Source organism: Malus sylvestris, chromosome 11, assembly GCF_916048215.2.
Source record: "Malus sylvestris chromosome 11, drMalSylv7.2, whole genome shotgun sequence".
NCBI classification, from domain to species: domain Eukaryota; kingdom Viridiplantae; phylum Streptophyta; class Magnoliopsida; order Rosales; family Rosaceae; genus Malus; species Malus sylvestris.
Genome location: NC_062270.1, coordinates 20025197 through 20040227, shown reverse-complemented (window position 1 = coordinate 20040227; position 15031 = coordinate 20025197). Strand labels below are relative to the sequence as shown.

The following is a 15031-nucleotide window of genomic DNA, read 5'->3' as shown; positions in this document are numbered from 1 at the left end:
TGTTCAATCGTGAAATGAAATATAGAAAACTGTAAATTTCAATTACAATGGATTGTAAGTAAACCAATTGGGCATATATAGCCCTCCAAATTGTTAAGCCATTTTATTCAATTCATGCATTTAGTATATGCATTTTATTCAACCGTTAGAACGGCTTCTATAAACAAGACGCTGTTACAGATTAGAGTTCTTCGCGTTTGAATTCCCGAACGAAAGTGATTGCGTGTTTGACATAAAACCCAAGTACCAGAATAAATAAAAATGCCAGACCCAAGTTTACCAATTTCCTTGGCTGCTGCTTCAGCTCCATGATCAAGCCTTGAAGCACCTGCTTATAGTTATAACCTTGTGCTCTATAACACCTATCAACACCCCCGGCGGTGTTCTCGTGCCCGAATATTGCCCTTTTATACTCCTCCTTTGTCGAATCCTCCTCAACCTCTTTCGCCCGATTATCTTCAAGTTTTTTAGCAGCAGCATTGCTAGCCTCTGCTAACGCATGGCTATCAGTACTCTTCTTCACCGTACTTGGATGATGAATTGGTTCCTTCTCTTTCTCCGGTGCCCGCGGAGGCACCTCAGGCACGTAATGTGATCCACCATCGCTTTTCTTGTTCTGTTCTTGATTAGCATCAGTCCTCTGTTGAGGCTGTGGCAGATCACTTGTGCTTATGGGCTTTTGAGGCTTAGGCGCTTCTGTGGTGGGTGCGGGCTTTTGAGGCTTAGGTGTTGCTGTGGTGGGTGACTTGGGAGCTTCTTTGGGTGGCTTTGGAGCTTCCACAGCTGGTGGCTTGGGAGCTTCTTTGGGTGGCTTTGGAGCTCCCGTGGCGGGTGGCCTAGGAGCTTCTGTGGTGGTGGGTGGCTTTTGTGGTTTGTCCCTCGATTCAACTACTGCGGGAGCAATAGTCTTTGGAAGCTTAACGTAGAGAATGCCGTTCTCAAATCTAGCAGTGATGTCGTTGGTGTCGCAGTTGAAGGGAATGGGGAATTCCCTTCGGAAACGCTGCCATTTGTTGTCATGACCAAGTGCGCGTTCACCAAACACCCTTATGTTGCGAGACGACGTTACTTGAATCCTCAGATTCTCCTTTCTAAATCCTGCACAATGAATCAATCAAAGCCTCCTCAAACAACACTCCTCCATTCATCATTTTTAAAGACCATGTGAAAAACAAAGATAAATAAAGAAAAGTTCACATCACATGCTTAATTTCGATAATTGTTAATTAACATTCTCCAACACGCCCCATCAAGGTGTTGTAACTTGTACTCGAGACGGGGTAAAACACACAAGTCTTTTACTAAAAACCAATTAATTGAATAAACAGAATGAAGTTTACTTATTAAGTAGAGAGATTTATGGATACATTGACAAATTAAGAAATGATAAAAGATATTAGAGATTAAAATGCAACAGCATTATCCAACGTCCTGGTCACCACATAAGTTAACATATATATACATATATAGACGCATTATGAGGAAGGGGGATTGGCAAGCAAGCAAGCAACAAACCGTGCAGATAAACGAGGAGAGTGTCACAAGCTTCCTCTCTTTCCCATTCAGCTGACGGTTCAATGTCTTCATAAACACGATTAATGTTTGCAGAAAGCGGCTTTCCCTCCATCGATGGATGTAAATCAGACTGGACGCTGCCTCTCTTGTTAATTAACTTGTATGAGATAGCAGATAGAAGATAGAATTGTATTTGAATGTAGTGGTGTGCAAAATGTGAGGAATGGTTGGTTGGGTTTTATAGTTATACACATGATGATGATATTGGCATGTATGAATGGTTTAATCGGTTGGATTTAAGTTATTCCTTTTTTGTTGTTGTTGTTGTTGGGGTTCTTTGTTTAACAAGTTCAAGTATATGCTTGGTTTAATTGGTTGGGGCAAGATAGAATTGGTGACAAACTTGACTTGATGCATGGCAAAAGTGAAGGTTCCTTCCTTGTCTCTTAAGATGAGCATCCTTCCTTCCTTGGACACAGCCCAGGCTTTTCTTGTAGCTTGCTGCTTGTTACAAAATATCTCGTCTCCTTCAAATTTGACTCAAAATCAGAAGCTCTTCAAATCTAGTCAGCAAGTAACATTTTGGGTGGAATGACTTTTGATGTTAAATATACACAATGACATTCCACTTAGGATTTTGACATCTCAAAGAGATGCTCTTTAATAATAGTAAGGATAATGCTAAAGGCACAAAATTGCAAACCAAATGATATGTTATTAATAAGAAATAAACAAGTTAATTCACGCTTAATTAATAATATAATAATTTATATCTAGATTTGTTTTGCAAATTTAGTTTAAAAAATTTGGTAGCAACAGAGCGTGTGATATTGGGAATCGCTTTGGCGGGGTAACAGAGCCTGTGAGAGATTTATGCGGCTCTCCTGCCTTCACTCACACTCAATTCAGGAAGAAGGCAAGTCGAGGACCTGTGCCCGCAGCGATAGTATGACAGTGGACACCAATTTCGCATCCTCGTTGTTTGAGAATCTAAAGCTGGAACATCCATGGCTTCCTCCAACTAATTGGGAATCGATCCCTTCCGAAAGCGGCAATTCCCACCTTCTAAACCCCAACTCCTCTTCCTCTCAGTCCCTCGACCATGCCTCCGCCGTCTCCGTAAGTCCCATCTTCTCTCAACTTAGGGTTTCTTCAATCTCAGTTTTCCAAAGTTTCTGGATTTTCAGTCAGAATCTTGTTTGGTTTGAGGGAAAATTGAACTTCTGTATTTTGTAGATGTCCTTTAAAAGTTAAAAGAAAAAAAAAATAATTAAGAATTTGAACCATTTGGGTACAGGAGGCAAGTTTGGTGAGGTTGGCGATGAATGCACTTGGAGGAGTCGAATCAGCCCTTGTTAGTATCCAGAAGCTTTCTGCTGCATTTCGCTCCGACCCGGCTGATCGGAGCTTCCATCAGATTCCAAGCCTGTGGAATAGGTCTTCAAGCACCCATGCTCTGGGAAGCATTCTCCAACCCATTGGCTGCTCAGGTTTGCTAGTCTTTCTCCTCCGAAAATTTGTGGACTTCTTTACGAATTTGAATGTGGAAAGTCAAGATCATCTTGCTGGTGAGGCTCAAGTGAAGCAATGCCCTCCTTTTAGTCTTGTTAATCATGCTTTTGCCGTTGCCGTGGGAAAGGTTGTGGAAGGGTACATGCGTGCACTGGATACCTTGCATGCATCAGTGGGTTTGAGGCGCTCTTCGCGTTCGTCTTCTGTAGTGGGATGTATGAACAATGTAGTGTATTCTGATCTAACTATGTTGGAGTTGTATTTGCACACGAAAGAATTGAGGACTCAGATCGAATCCCTTACAAACTTATGTAACGTGTATCAGTTCTCTAGTTGCTTCTCAGTATCTTCTTTGGAAGAATTGGTTACAAAAGCAAAATCTGAATTTTCTAAGTTCTACAGAGGAGGGCATTTGCTCACATATCTGTATACCCAATTACAGGTTAGCTTACTTTTCTTTCCCGACTGTGAATCCTTGTTTAGTATGCTATGCTCTTCATTGACATATTTATTCAGTTTAAAATTTTAACTTCTGGTTTTGCTAGTGGACACTTCATTGACATATATATTTATTTTATTAGGTTTCTGATCCTGCTCATCGTCCTCTACTCAAATTTATTTTCCTTCGTACATTTGAACCATATTGTGGGTTTATTAGATCATGGATTTTCAAAGCTGAGATCAGTGACCCTTACAAGGAGTTTGTGGTAGAATATGTTGACAGTATGTCTCCAAATCAATGCGGTAAAGCCGGAAACCCGATTGACTTCCCATTGGCAACTATTAGGGTAAGGCTATTACTTTTGCTATTGGAGCTGGAGTTAGGTTATGTTTTTGATGAATTCATCATTCTCTTCTTCACATGAGTTCTCACAGTTGGTGTTTGCACCTCAGGAACGAGATGGTGTTGCTGTTCCTTATTTTTTGAAGGACTTCTTGATTCCACTAGTTCGAGCTGGTCAGCAACTGCAAGTTCTAGTGAAATTGCTTGAATTGTGTACTTTTGTTGCCACCAAAGACCACACTTATGAGGGGTTTCTTCCCTGCTGGAGTGGGTTTTCGGGCAATAGTCCATGTTATTCATCTCCATTGACTTTCAGCAAAGAAAATATTGAGGCCATGATACTTTCAAGGGACACTTACTACAAAAAGATGCAAGAAAAACTAAAGAATCTTTCAGCGAAATTTGAATTCAGATATCAACAGGTTATTGACTGTGATAATTTAGTTTCTTTAGATAGAAACCATGTTTCTCCTATGAAATTAGAAATAGAATAGCATTATAACTCTAATTAGTTTTTTTTTAATATTTTTGTCTTTGTTTTTTTAGTTTGCAGCATGCAATGCAATTAGCATTTTACTCAGTTTCCGGTCAATGTTTAATTGTTTATGTAGGATGTCTTTGCATTCCTAGGCTTATAAAAATTATAAACTGTCTGTATGATTTGCGAGTACTCTGATAGTTTCTTACCCTTGAATTTTTCACTCCAAAACACGTCATGTCATTTTCTTATAGTCGTAGGTTGAATTAACACTTTCCAGATGTAACTACAAGACGTTCCTCTGGTATGTTCTAAAATGGTATATATTGCTGGTTGGAAGCAATCTCTGATGGTGTGACGTTGAAACTCTGCTTATGATGAGCACATTGGGTTTTAGCACGTAGTGCAAGTTTAAGTTGATATCACTAGGTCCTTTGCCATAAAACTGTTCTTATATTGATAGGTCTTTTGACATGCCATGATTACCTCCAGGCAGCCCATATTTGGAAAGTAAATTATGCCATGGATTATAATATATAGGTGCCTCTCTCGTATCTACTTCTCTACTCTCTTGAAGGATTAAGGGTCTTGTATGAGAGGAAACATGGGTTTCATGTCTGCCTTCTTTCATAAAATTTCTCCGCAGTGTTGTTATCTGGTTTTCTTATAACTTGATTCATTTTCTTTACGCAGGTAGTTCCACAAGGCAGAGTTCTCTTGGATAATAATGGAAGGAGTTCCACCATCCCAGTTCTGTTCACATTGGATGACAAAGTTGATAGTTTTATTGCTTATCCAACAGATGATGAAAGGGAGTCACATGTGTAATCTCTCTCTCTCTCTCTCACTCCCCTATCGCCTTTTCTGTTTGTGGAATGTCTATGTATTTTTATTTTGTGCATGGGAATGCATGCATGTCTATGCTTTTTGGATGACTGTTGCGCTTCTGCATGTGTGGTTTTCTTACCATGTTAGGATTGGGAGAGGCTGGTGAATACATTTGCTCCTTTTTCGTGTTTCTAGTTCTTTCTTTCTTTCTTTCCAAATGTTATTGTAACTTCATAAATGGTTGGACTTCTCTAATTCTCAGGGCAGTTCTTGATTTGGATTTTGATGAATTAAGTGCAAGGGATGGTCTATCTGATCTGGTGGATACATACGAGTCATCTGAGTGTTCAACCTCCAGTTATTCTGAAGAGCAAGATGTGTTGGAGCAGAATATTGAGCTTCCCAATAATATCAATGAGCTGGAACAAAAATATGTATCTACTTTAAGCTTTTCAATGAGTAGTCCTGTCGATAATTTGCAAAATCCTCGTGTATGTGAAGATTCATGCCATATCATAACTGACCCGAATAGATTTTGTGAAGAAAGAGATTCCCCTGTACATTCTCATCATGAAGGAATGTTTACAAGCCAGATATCTGTGCCCGTCAAACCAAAGGAGTCAAACTGGTCTTGTATGTCTAGCGCTCAGTTGGTTGATTGTATATCTGCTAAGGATTGGCCAGAAAGTAGTTCATTTGAGAGTTATTCTGTCATTGATAAAGAGTACAGTGATGGTCCAAGAACACATCCAATGGGTTCTGCCTCAAAGGTGAATGAGAGAATCATAGGGGCCTTAAAGGAAGGTACATTTAAAAAAGGAATTGAGACTCATGCTTTAATTGAAGAAGCCTCTGGCAAGAATCAATCTCGAAACGCTACATATACTTCTTCAGATTTATTGACGTTACAACGTTGGAAGGTTAACTCCCATAACAATTTTCTCAGCATGAACCCAATGTTGATAAAAACTAACTTAATTCATCTGATAACCAAGCCAGGACAGAGGCACATAACAGACTTGGGGGACTATTTGCCTTACTTTGACTTTTCTTTCATAAAGGACCCTTTTAAGGTGTATCTGGAAAAGCCGCCTGCAGGGCTCTCAGACTCCAGTGCCTCAGCAAGCAGTGTCAGGAGGGATCACCTTGGCAAACAAGGTTATGGTGGACAGAATGTCTTGATTGATAAAGCCAAAGTGTCTGTTTTTCTTCCAATTTCAGACACAAAGGACCACAACCAAGCAGACGCAAATTTAACAAATGTTTCTGGTGGTAGTTGTTGGGAGAGTTTGCTTGGTAGATTTAGTGACACTGTCGTTAATAGAGTTGAAGATCACAGACAATGCAAGCCAGAGAATTTTGAGATACCACTTGATTTTATTATTCACAAATGCCTTCTTCAGGAAATCATGCTTCAGTATCCTTTTTTCTGTGCATTACATAGAAGGAAAGTTTATCAGTAGACCTCTTATTTTCTTCTTTCTTGTAAATGCTTTGGTTGAGCACATTCTGGACTGCATAGAAAGTTTTACAACCATCAGTTTGTGCGTTCGATTGTTTCTAGCTATCCAAAGTTTGCGAGTCTTGTATATCCCTTATTTGTTTTTTGTCCTACTCAAAGTACTTCTGTTGGAAGAGAGATGGTATCCTTAAACATACTAGATATAAGTATGTCAGCAAGCTAACTATTAAGTTGCTTGAAGAAGGGTTTGATTTGCAAGAACATTTACTGGCTCTGCGGCGCTACCACTTTATGGAACTAGCGGACTGGGCTGATTTGTTTATTATGTCCCTTTGGCATCATGTAATAATCACTACTGTCATTACACAATACTAGTATCTGAGTTATCATGGTACCATCCTGACTCTTTTTCAAATTTTTTTCCTGGAAATTATAGAAATGGTGCGTTACAGAGGCAGATCACAGACTTTCAGAAATTCAAGGTTTCCTTGAGTCATCAGTTCAGAGGTCATCATGTGAACGTGACCTTCATAAGGACAGGTTATTTGTGTACATGAAGGGACATGATGCAATGACTCTTTCTGCATCTGCTAGTGGTACATTACTCCCACATGTTTCATCAGCTATTGGAACATTACTTGATTATTGTTCAAATTAATTTATTGTCCACCAGAAAAAGGCATATGGTGCCTCCCCTCTTGTCCTTCGTTTCAGATTAGATTAAGCTTGGAACTTGAAACATATATTTCTAACTTTTCACTTGTCAATTCTTCTGTTATCTCTCTCTCTTTACCCCCACAACCCTCTAATACTGTATCTCGTCAATGATGCAGGAGTCCATTCCTTCAACTTTCTTGGTTTGGGTTATCAAGTGGATTGGCCCATAAGTATTGTTTTGAGTCCCGGTGCATTGAATATATATGCTGAGATATTCAGTTTTCTGATGCAAGTGAAGCTTGCTATATTCTCATTGACTGATGTATGGCGCCCATTAAAGGTAGGGATTCTTTGGCTGGCTAAAAGCTTATTGTAGATGTTCATCCTCCCCTACTCTTAAATCTCCCTTTTTTAGCCAGAGCTATGAAGCTCTAAATTTCAGAAGGGGGATGGATAATATTTGTCTATACTTATAGATGTTGGTAACATAGCATTTTTTTTCCTTCGTTTCCGTGTGATTTGATGCCTCCTATTGAGTTTTGGTTGTTGTACTTTACCAGCTGATCATTCTTCTGAATCTTAAGCATTAAAAAAGTAAAACATAGTAAACTGGAAGCAGAACTAACTACTATCGGTTTGTGATAGGGAATTTTTTGGGGCTGATTTGCCTTCTCATTTTTTAACCATGAATTTCTGAGACATAAGTGTTCTCTGACAGTTGTAAATAATTAAGTTTTGAATCGATACATGAGTTTTGTTTTCACTACACCTTTTTTCACAGTTTCTGACTGCATAATGCTTGTTTTGATGTTCTTGATTTTATTAACTTTTCTGTTTCTTCTTAAACTGCGTGGTAATTCATGGTAATCTTTTTTGGTGCATAAGTTACGTGGACTTACATTTGGTCATGGAAATGCATGGTAGTTCAAGTGATCCTATTTCTTGGTATCTGCAGGATTTGGTACATTCAATTAGTCAGAATAATCACTCTGAACAATACGAAACAGGAGCGGGCCATTTTAATGCATTAGTGAAGATGAGGTACATGGAGCAGTTGTGATTGTCATATTATGAGAAAGTTTATTTCTTGTTTTATTGATATTTTTTGGGTTTTCTTTTCTGTTCAAAGGAGTAAATGATCTCAGAGAAGGAATCGATTTACATTAATTGGTTGGGTTAGTATGTGGGTACTCTAGTAAGGCTTACGTTGATTTAGAATTGACTTATATAGTGTTAAACATGCTTAGAGAGTTTATTTCATTTGAATTTGCATCTTGTTCCTCCCTTCTATTTGGGATGAATATCTTCATAAGCATGAATTGTTGGCCACATTGAGGAAGAATACCCCCTGCCCAAGTATTGGTGTTGACACTCGTAAAAAAGGATACTTCGGCCAAAAATGTCAGAGCTATCGACCAACATTTTCATCCCTGCGGAATGGTTCAGTTAATAAGCTGTGTTGTCATCGTAGGGGAGTCCTGGGATTGAATCTTGAGTTCACCAAGTTTGGAGGCCTTATAGGATGGAAAGTGCTGCTCTCATTCTATATTCGTAGGACTACTGGCCTCCATAAGAGGGGGAATAACAGGAGGAAACAAGAGAAAGGAATAGGCAAGAGGTGTGACAGGTGAAGGGTTCAAGTCTGACTAATTGAAAGATGTGTTTAATGAGATGTGTAGGACAGAAATCCTTTTAAACTGCCCTATTCCTCAAATGTTTGGAGATGTGTTTCAATCGATTTCTTTTACCTGTAGCAAGATTGAAGAAATTTGATTGTAGGATTTCTGTGAGATGTTGGGTAGAGTGGTAATAATGACTCTAAACTTTTTAAGAATAATCTTATTGTCTATATGTTAGGTAGTCTTACTTCTACCAGGGTTAACTTTAACCTAGGGTAAAAACTAAAGAAGGGCGAAATGGGTGACCATTTTCTCAAACAATCTAACTTCCTCAGAGGAATTTTAAATTTGATCAAGAACTAGCTTTAAGAATTCAAATTGAAAGTATATTAATTGTCTCTCTGATCTATATGCCTAGGCACCAGGTCAATCATTTTGTATCTACACTACAGCAGTATGTGGAGTCACAGCTATCACATGTATCATGGTGCAGGTTTCTATACTCACTTAAGCATGAGGTTTGAAGCTTCCTATTTTGTTCTTAAAAGTTTTCATACAATTTACCTTTGAAAATTGACTTTGATATTTGGGGAAGGTTAATATATAGGACATAAATCTTTGTACATCAACTTTGCGGTTGAAGTTTCATTTTCTCTCTCCATGTTTATGTTCTATAAGATGTCCATGTAATGGCTAGTGCACGTTACATTTGATGGTGATGAGAGATATCTATGTTATTTGAATTCATGACGCATGAAAGGACCATAAAAATCTTTGCTAAACTAATTTTGATATAAAAATAAAATTATTGATTCCAGTTCCCGAAGTGGTTTGATGAAATCATCTAAAGCCTGCCCTGTGTGATGGATAACAAAGTTTCCTACTTTTGTTTCCCCCGCCTTGAAGGCAATTAAAAACTGCGCATTTTATGATTTCCAATGCCTTTGGAATATGTTCCTTCTTTGCTGCTAGGTCCCACGCTAGGGAAGATAAAAAAAATACGATAAATCTTCAAACGCATAGATTGTTTTGAGCGTCTCAATTGTTGATGTGAAACTCTGGAGATCCTCTGACATGAGGTTGGTATTTGTTTGTAATGGAAATTTGTTTTATAAAGGGTGTTATTGGAACTAAAAAACAATTCATTGTGCACCCCAAACTTTCTATATTTAGAAAGAAAAATACACTTATGAGGAGTGCAGAATGAGATTTTTGGAATATTAATAATGGCATGATTAGCACCTAAAACAAAAATTGAACTCTACTAGGAAAAAAAAAAGGGAAAGAAAAATCAAAATTCAAATTTGGGTAGATTGCTCTATGTTAGATTGAACTATTTATTGTCGAGTAAATTGTAAAGTTATTTAATTTGAGCAGTATCTCTTGAAAACTAAATTGCCACACGTAGACATCTACGATTCATATCATGTCTCTTTATGCCATATAATTCAATTGCTTCTGGTATGCCTTTTCTTCTAGAATATTTTATGATGACGATCTTAAAAATTGACATCTGGTTACTGTAGGTCAAAGATATGATGGATCTTCAGTCTGCACATATGGCATATTTAACAGATTCGCTTGACATGTAAGTTCATTGGTCATTGCGTAAATTATTCTTACCATTGTTACATGTATGCCCTGTATTTCTAAATTTCCATGCTTTGTGATTGTATCAATAAAAGCATTTTATTCACTTTTAGTAAGTGAGAAAAAAAGATTGCACCAAGTGTGTCTTGGTGTCTGCTGAAAGATTTCTGAATCAATGCACAAGAAACTAAACTGAAGGGTTTAGCTGCTAAATTGGGTTGTCAACTGTGAAGTTGGCTTATGAAATTTTGGGTTCTTCCACCTGGTGGAAATCGAGGTTTGAATTTGTGGGACTGGGATCTGATTGTGGAAAAGAGGTAGGCCCACATTAAGAGATCATTTCATAAGGTGGAAAACTGTTTCTTGTCCCCAGTAAAAGGGTGGTTAGGGATAAGCAATTTGAATTTTGAACAAAGGGAATTCTGCCCTCCTTGTGGAATGGTTTGACATTTCTATGTTTCTCGATAATGTTTCCTTTGATTGTCAATTAACCATGAATCTTACCTTTGCAGATGTTTCCTATCTGATGAAACACGACCTATAGCTCGCATCATTGAAAGCATTCTGCAGTGTGCTCTTGACTTCAGGTCTTGTCTGACTGGGGGAATGTGGGATGTTGGAACAGGTGAAGGGAATAGAACTGCAAGGCTTTCTGGAATGAATATATCCCAGGTGATGATCACATTTGTAAAGTTGAAAATAACCGTGGACATGAAATTTAAGGTGACATAAAATTATAAACAATTTCATTTTAGTTGAACTAGCAATGCCATTTATATAGTAGGGGACAGCAACTATGATCATTAGGCGAAAGTGCAAGAAAAATGTTGCTAGCTTGGTATTGCGATCTTCGGGTGCTTAAAATGCAAAGCATACTATGTTTTCAGGAACACCCAAGTCATCAAGGAAATGGGGTTTGTTTTCGTACATGCATTCATGTGTCATGGCATCCTAAACAACTCTCTGTTGCTTCGGGTGCTTAAGTAGATGGTCATGCACATTTGTGATGAGACATTATAGAGGATTTGTGCAGTTGAATATTAAAATGAAAATCGGTGAGCTGAAATATCATGTTCAAAACACGAACGAACCTGTTGATGACATGCATGTGTACCTGTTTTGCAGGTGGTTGCTATAAAACAAACCTTTGACAAGAACATGAAAGAACTGCACCGCTGTTACCTAAAGTCACCGAAACATGGGGAGTTTGGACTTTCTCATTTTTGGGAATACCTCAACTACAACAAGTATTACTCAGACGTTGGTAATGAAATGGCCTTTTATGCTTTCGCAATCTAAAGCTCCGTGACATGAATTTGGACATTCCGACAATACGTGAAGCAGCCCCATTGGTTACAATGATTGAAGAGTGTAATTTCTCAAAGATTCACGGTAGATGATGTCTCCAACTGATTTGTGTCAAATTTTTCAGAAATCCTGAGGCCTTGAGGTAGCAGATTCCTATTTGTGAGTGTTATTTGGCGAACGTTGACAAAATTTACTTATTGGTTTTTGGAGAGTGAAGGATAGTTACTACTTCTTGTGGGACGTTAAGAGCTGCATATAGAGAGATGATGATAGCCGTTGTATATTACATTCTACATACCCAAGGAAATGCTATGAAGTTACTTTTATACTTCTCTTCATTTGAGTGGTAAACTTGTAAATAAGTCACTCCCCCAAGCATGGCCGGCCTCCCCTTTCTAGTTTGGTTAATTGCTCGTTTTAATTTAGTTGTCATACAACTACACTAAATATGCGTTGAGGACTAGAACTCGTTTAGGTCCCGAAACCCGAAACTAACTTAAAAGGCAAATACGAACCTTTCTTATGATTAATTAATTAATTAATTAATTCTTTAAACTATTTAGTTGCTTATCAATCTCATTTATATTTCTTTACATCATCATTACTCGATGTACGATCCATTAAATTTCAATTAGCGAGGCAGTGGTCAATTGTTAATTTTAAGGCCTAATCGGATAAATGGTCCCCGTGGTCATAAGGTATTCAGATGATAGCCCCTGTGGTAAAAAAATTCGGATTTAAACCCCTATGGTCTAAGTCTGTTAGGATTTATGCCCTTCTGTTAAATAATGCTGACGTGGCTGCCAAATGTTTGCCACGTGGCAAAAATAATAATTTTTAATTTTTTTTTTAAAACCTGAATTTTTACAAAAAAAAAAAAAAAAAACCCAGATCTGCAGAAGAAGAACAAGCTCCCCCCAGCCCTCTGCCCGTTCCCCCCCCTGCCGGATTTCTTCTCCTTATTCTTCTTCTTCTTGTTCTTCTTCCCGCCGGAGACCAGCTCCCCCCCTCGCCGGTCTCCCCGCACGACCCCCCTCCCTCTCCCTTTTCCTTCTTCTTCTTTTTCTCGCTGGAGACCAGCTCCCCCCTCGCCGGTCTCCCCGCGCGACCCTCCTCCCTCTCCCTCTTCCTTATTCTTCTTCCCGTCGGAGACCAGCTCCCCCCCTCGCCGGAGCCCTCTCCCCGCGCGACCCTCCTCCCTCTCCCTCTTCCTTCTTCTTCTTCTTTTTGCAGATCTGGGTTTTTTTTTGTTTGTAAAAATTCAGGTATTTTTTAAAAAAAATTAAAAATTATTATTTTTGCCACGTCGCAGACATTTGGCAACCACATGGCATATATGTGGTAGCCACGTCAGCATTATTTAACAGAATGACATAAATCCTAACAGACTTAGACCATAGGGGTTTAAATCATAACAGACTATGACCACAGGGGTTTAAATCCGAATTTTTTTACCACAGGGGCTATCATCCGAATACCTTATGACCACGGGGACCATTTATCCGATTAGGCCTAATTTTAATGAATTGAAACCACACTTCATTACCAACGTACGACCTTGTCCTCTAATCCAATACTCTTGATCGTATTGTTTAACTGAAGTACGACCTTGTCCTCGAAGAAGTGAAAGATTTTACCGCAAGTTCACGTCTCACTCTGCTTTGCAGTATAAATGGATGTTCCACTCAAGGCCTTGGAAATATCAAAGACGGGTTCCACCCAATTCACCAAAGGATTGCTGGTTTCCATGCTTCTCAATGCGGCTTTTGTACTCCTGGAATGTGTGTTTCATCCTTTGGAGCTCTTTTCAATGCTGAAAAGACGAATAGACCTGATCCCTCTCCTGGGTTCTCCAAGCTTTCTGTTTCCGAAGCTGAAAAGTCTATTGCAGGTAACCTCTGTCGATGTACTAAGTATCGACCGATTGCTGATGCCTGCAGGTGTTCTGCAGCTGATGTTGATATGGAGGATTTGGGGTTCAACTCCTTTTGGAAAAAGGGAGATAGGAAGGAAGTAAAAGTAAAGAGTTTGCCTCCATATAACCGTAATGGAGACATATGTACATTTCCGGACTTCTTAAAGAAAGAAATTCGTTCTTCCGTGCCCTTGGATCCTAAGAGATATGGTTGGTACAATCCTGTTAGAGTTGAGGAGCTTCAAAACTTATTGAAAGATAATGATTTTGATAGTGCAAACGAGATGAAATTAGTTGTTGGAAACACAGGGACGGGCTATTACAAGGAACTAAAGCGCTATGACAGATACATTGATCTCAGATGTGTTCCTGAATTATCAATGATTAAGATCGATCCTACGGGGGCTGAGTTTGGAGCAATTGTAACAATCTCTAAAGTTATTGAGTCTTTGAGAAAGAATGACAACGGTGGATCTCCATCAAGAGGTGGTGATGTGTTAAAAAATATTGCCAATCATATGGAGAAAATTGCTTCCGGGTTCATCAGAAATACAGCTAGTATAGGAGGCAATTTGGTGATGGCACAGAGAAAATGTTTTCCTTCAGATATTGCTACAATACTTCTTGCTGTGGATTCAGAGGTAGATATAATGAATGGTGCTAGATCTGAGACGATTATGTTGGAGGATTTTCTGAGAAGGCCTCCACTGGATCCGAAAAGTGTACTTTTAAGTGTTAAAATCCCAAACTGGGAAGCAATTAGAAAAGGTTCTCGAGAAACCAACACCATGTTGCTTTTTGAAACCTATCGAGCTGCACCAAGACCCCTAGGAAGCGCATTGGCTTATTTGAATGCTGCCTTCCTAGCTGAAGTATCGTTTTGGAAGGTTTCCCATAGATGAGCCGAAATGGAGACATCCCAATTGGTGTTTTGTAGGTTGTACGATACGCCCACAATGCATCATTCAAACGCAAGCTCCAATCTTTCTGAGTTGGCCCAATTGTCTTCTCCAAAATCTGCTTGATTTCTCGGTTAGAAACTTCAGCTTGCCCACTAGTTTGAGGGTGATAAGGTGTCGAAACCTTATGTGTCACATTATATTTCTTGAGCAGCGCCTCGATGGTTCGATTGCAAAAATGGGAACCCCCATCACTTATAAGTACTCTTGGCATTCCAAATCTGGCAAATATGTTAGTTTTGACAAAATCTGTAGCCACTTTGGAATCATTAGTACTGGTGGCTTTTGCTGCCACCCATTTCAACACATAATCCACAACAAGTAAAATAGACCATGTGAGGAAGGAAAAGGACCCATGAAATCAATACCCCAAACATAAAAAATCTCAACATAAAAGATAGGGG

The 15031-nt window shown here is 38.9% G+C and overlaps 2 protein-coding genes across 2 annotated transcripts; one reads left to right on the top strand and one right to left on the bottom strand.

The window, feature by feature from the left end:
• Positions 1 to 52: 52 nt before the first annotated feature.
• LOC126588224 (inactive protein RESTRICTED TEV MOVEMENT 2-like) lies at positions 53 to 1820 on the bottom strand. Its single transcript, XM_050253299.1, has 2 exons — positions 1516 to 1820; positions 53 to 1098 (listed from the first exon to the last, which is right to left on the bottom strand). Exons 1-2 carry the CDS (start codon positions 1625 to 1627, stop codon positions 182 to 184), a joined length of 1029 nt encoding a protein of 342 aa, XP_050109256.1. The 5' UTR covers positions 1628 to 1820; the 3' UTR covers positions 53 to 181.
• Positions 1821 to 2322: 502 nt separating this feature from the next.
• Positions 2323 to 12085, top strand: LOC126590130 (uncharacterized). Its single transcript, XM_050255652.1, has 14 exons — positions 2323 to 2634; positions 2813 to 3469; positions 3609 to 3815; positions 3922 to 4233; positions 4983 to 5113; positions 5380 to 6534; positions 6780 to 6921; positions 7016 to 7175; positions 7413 to 7576; positions 8192 to 8277; positions 9274 to 9373; positions 10382 to 10443; positions 10958 to 11117; positions 11571 to 12085. The coding sequence occupies exons 1-14, from the start codon at positions 2389 to 2391 to the stop codon at positions 11742 to 11744; spliced, it is 3756 nt and encodes a 1251-aa protein (XP_050111609.1). The 5' UTR covers positions 2323 to 2388; the 3' UTR covers positions 11745 to 12085.
• The last annotated feature ends 2946 nt before the right edge of the window (positions 12086 to 15031 follow it).

Excerpts from the sequence above, each read along its gene's own strand:
- LOC126588224 (XM_050253299.1), bottom strand. The coding sequence starts at position 1,627 with ATGGAGGGAAAGCCGCTTTCTGCAAACATTAATCGTGTTTATGAAGAC. Across the intron at positions 1,099-1,515 it reads TCTCCTCGTTTATCTGCACG|GATTTAGAAAGGAGAATCTG; the intron begins GTTTGTTGCTTG and ends TTCATTGTGCAG.
- LOC126590130 (XM_050255652.1), top strand. The coding sequence starts at position 2,389 with ATGCGGCTCTCCTGCCTTCACTCACACTCAATTCAGGAAGAAGGCAAG. Across the intron at positions 5,114-5,379 it reads GATGAAAGGGAGTCACATGT|GGCAGTTCTTGATTTGGATT; the intron begins GTAATCTCTCTC and ends TCTAATTCTCAG. Across the intron at positions 7,176-7,412 it reads TCTTTCTGCATCTGCTAGTG|GAGTCCATTCCTTCAACTTT; the intron begins GTACATTACTCC and ends TCAATGATGCAG.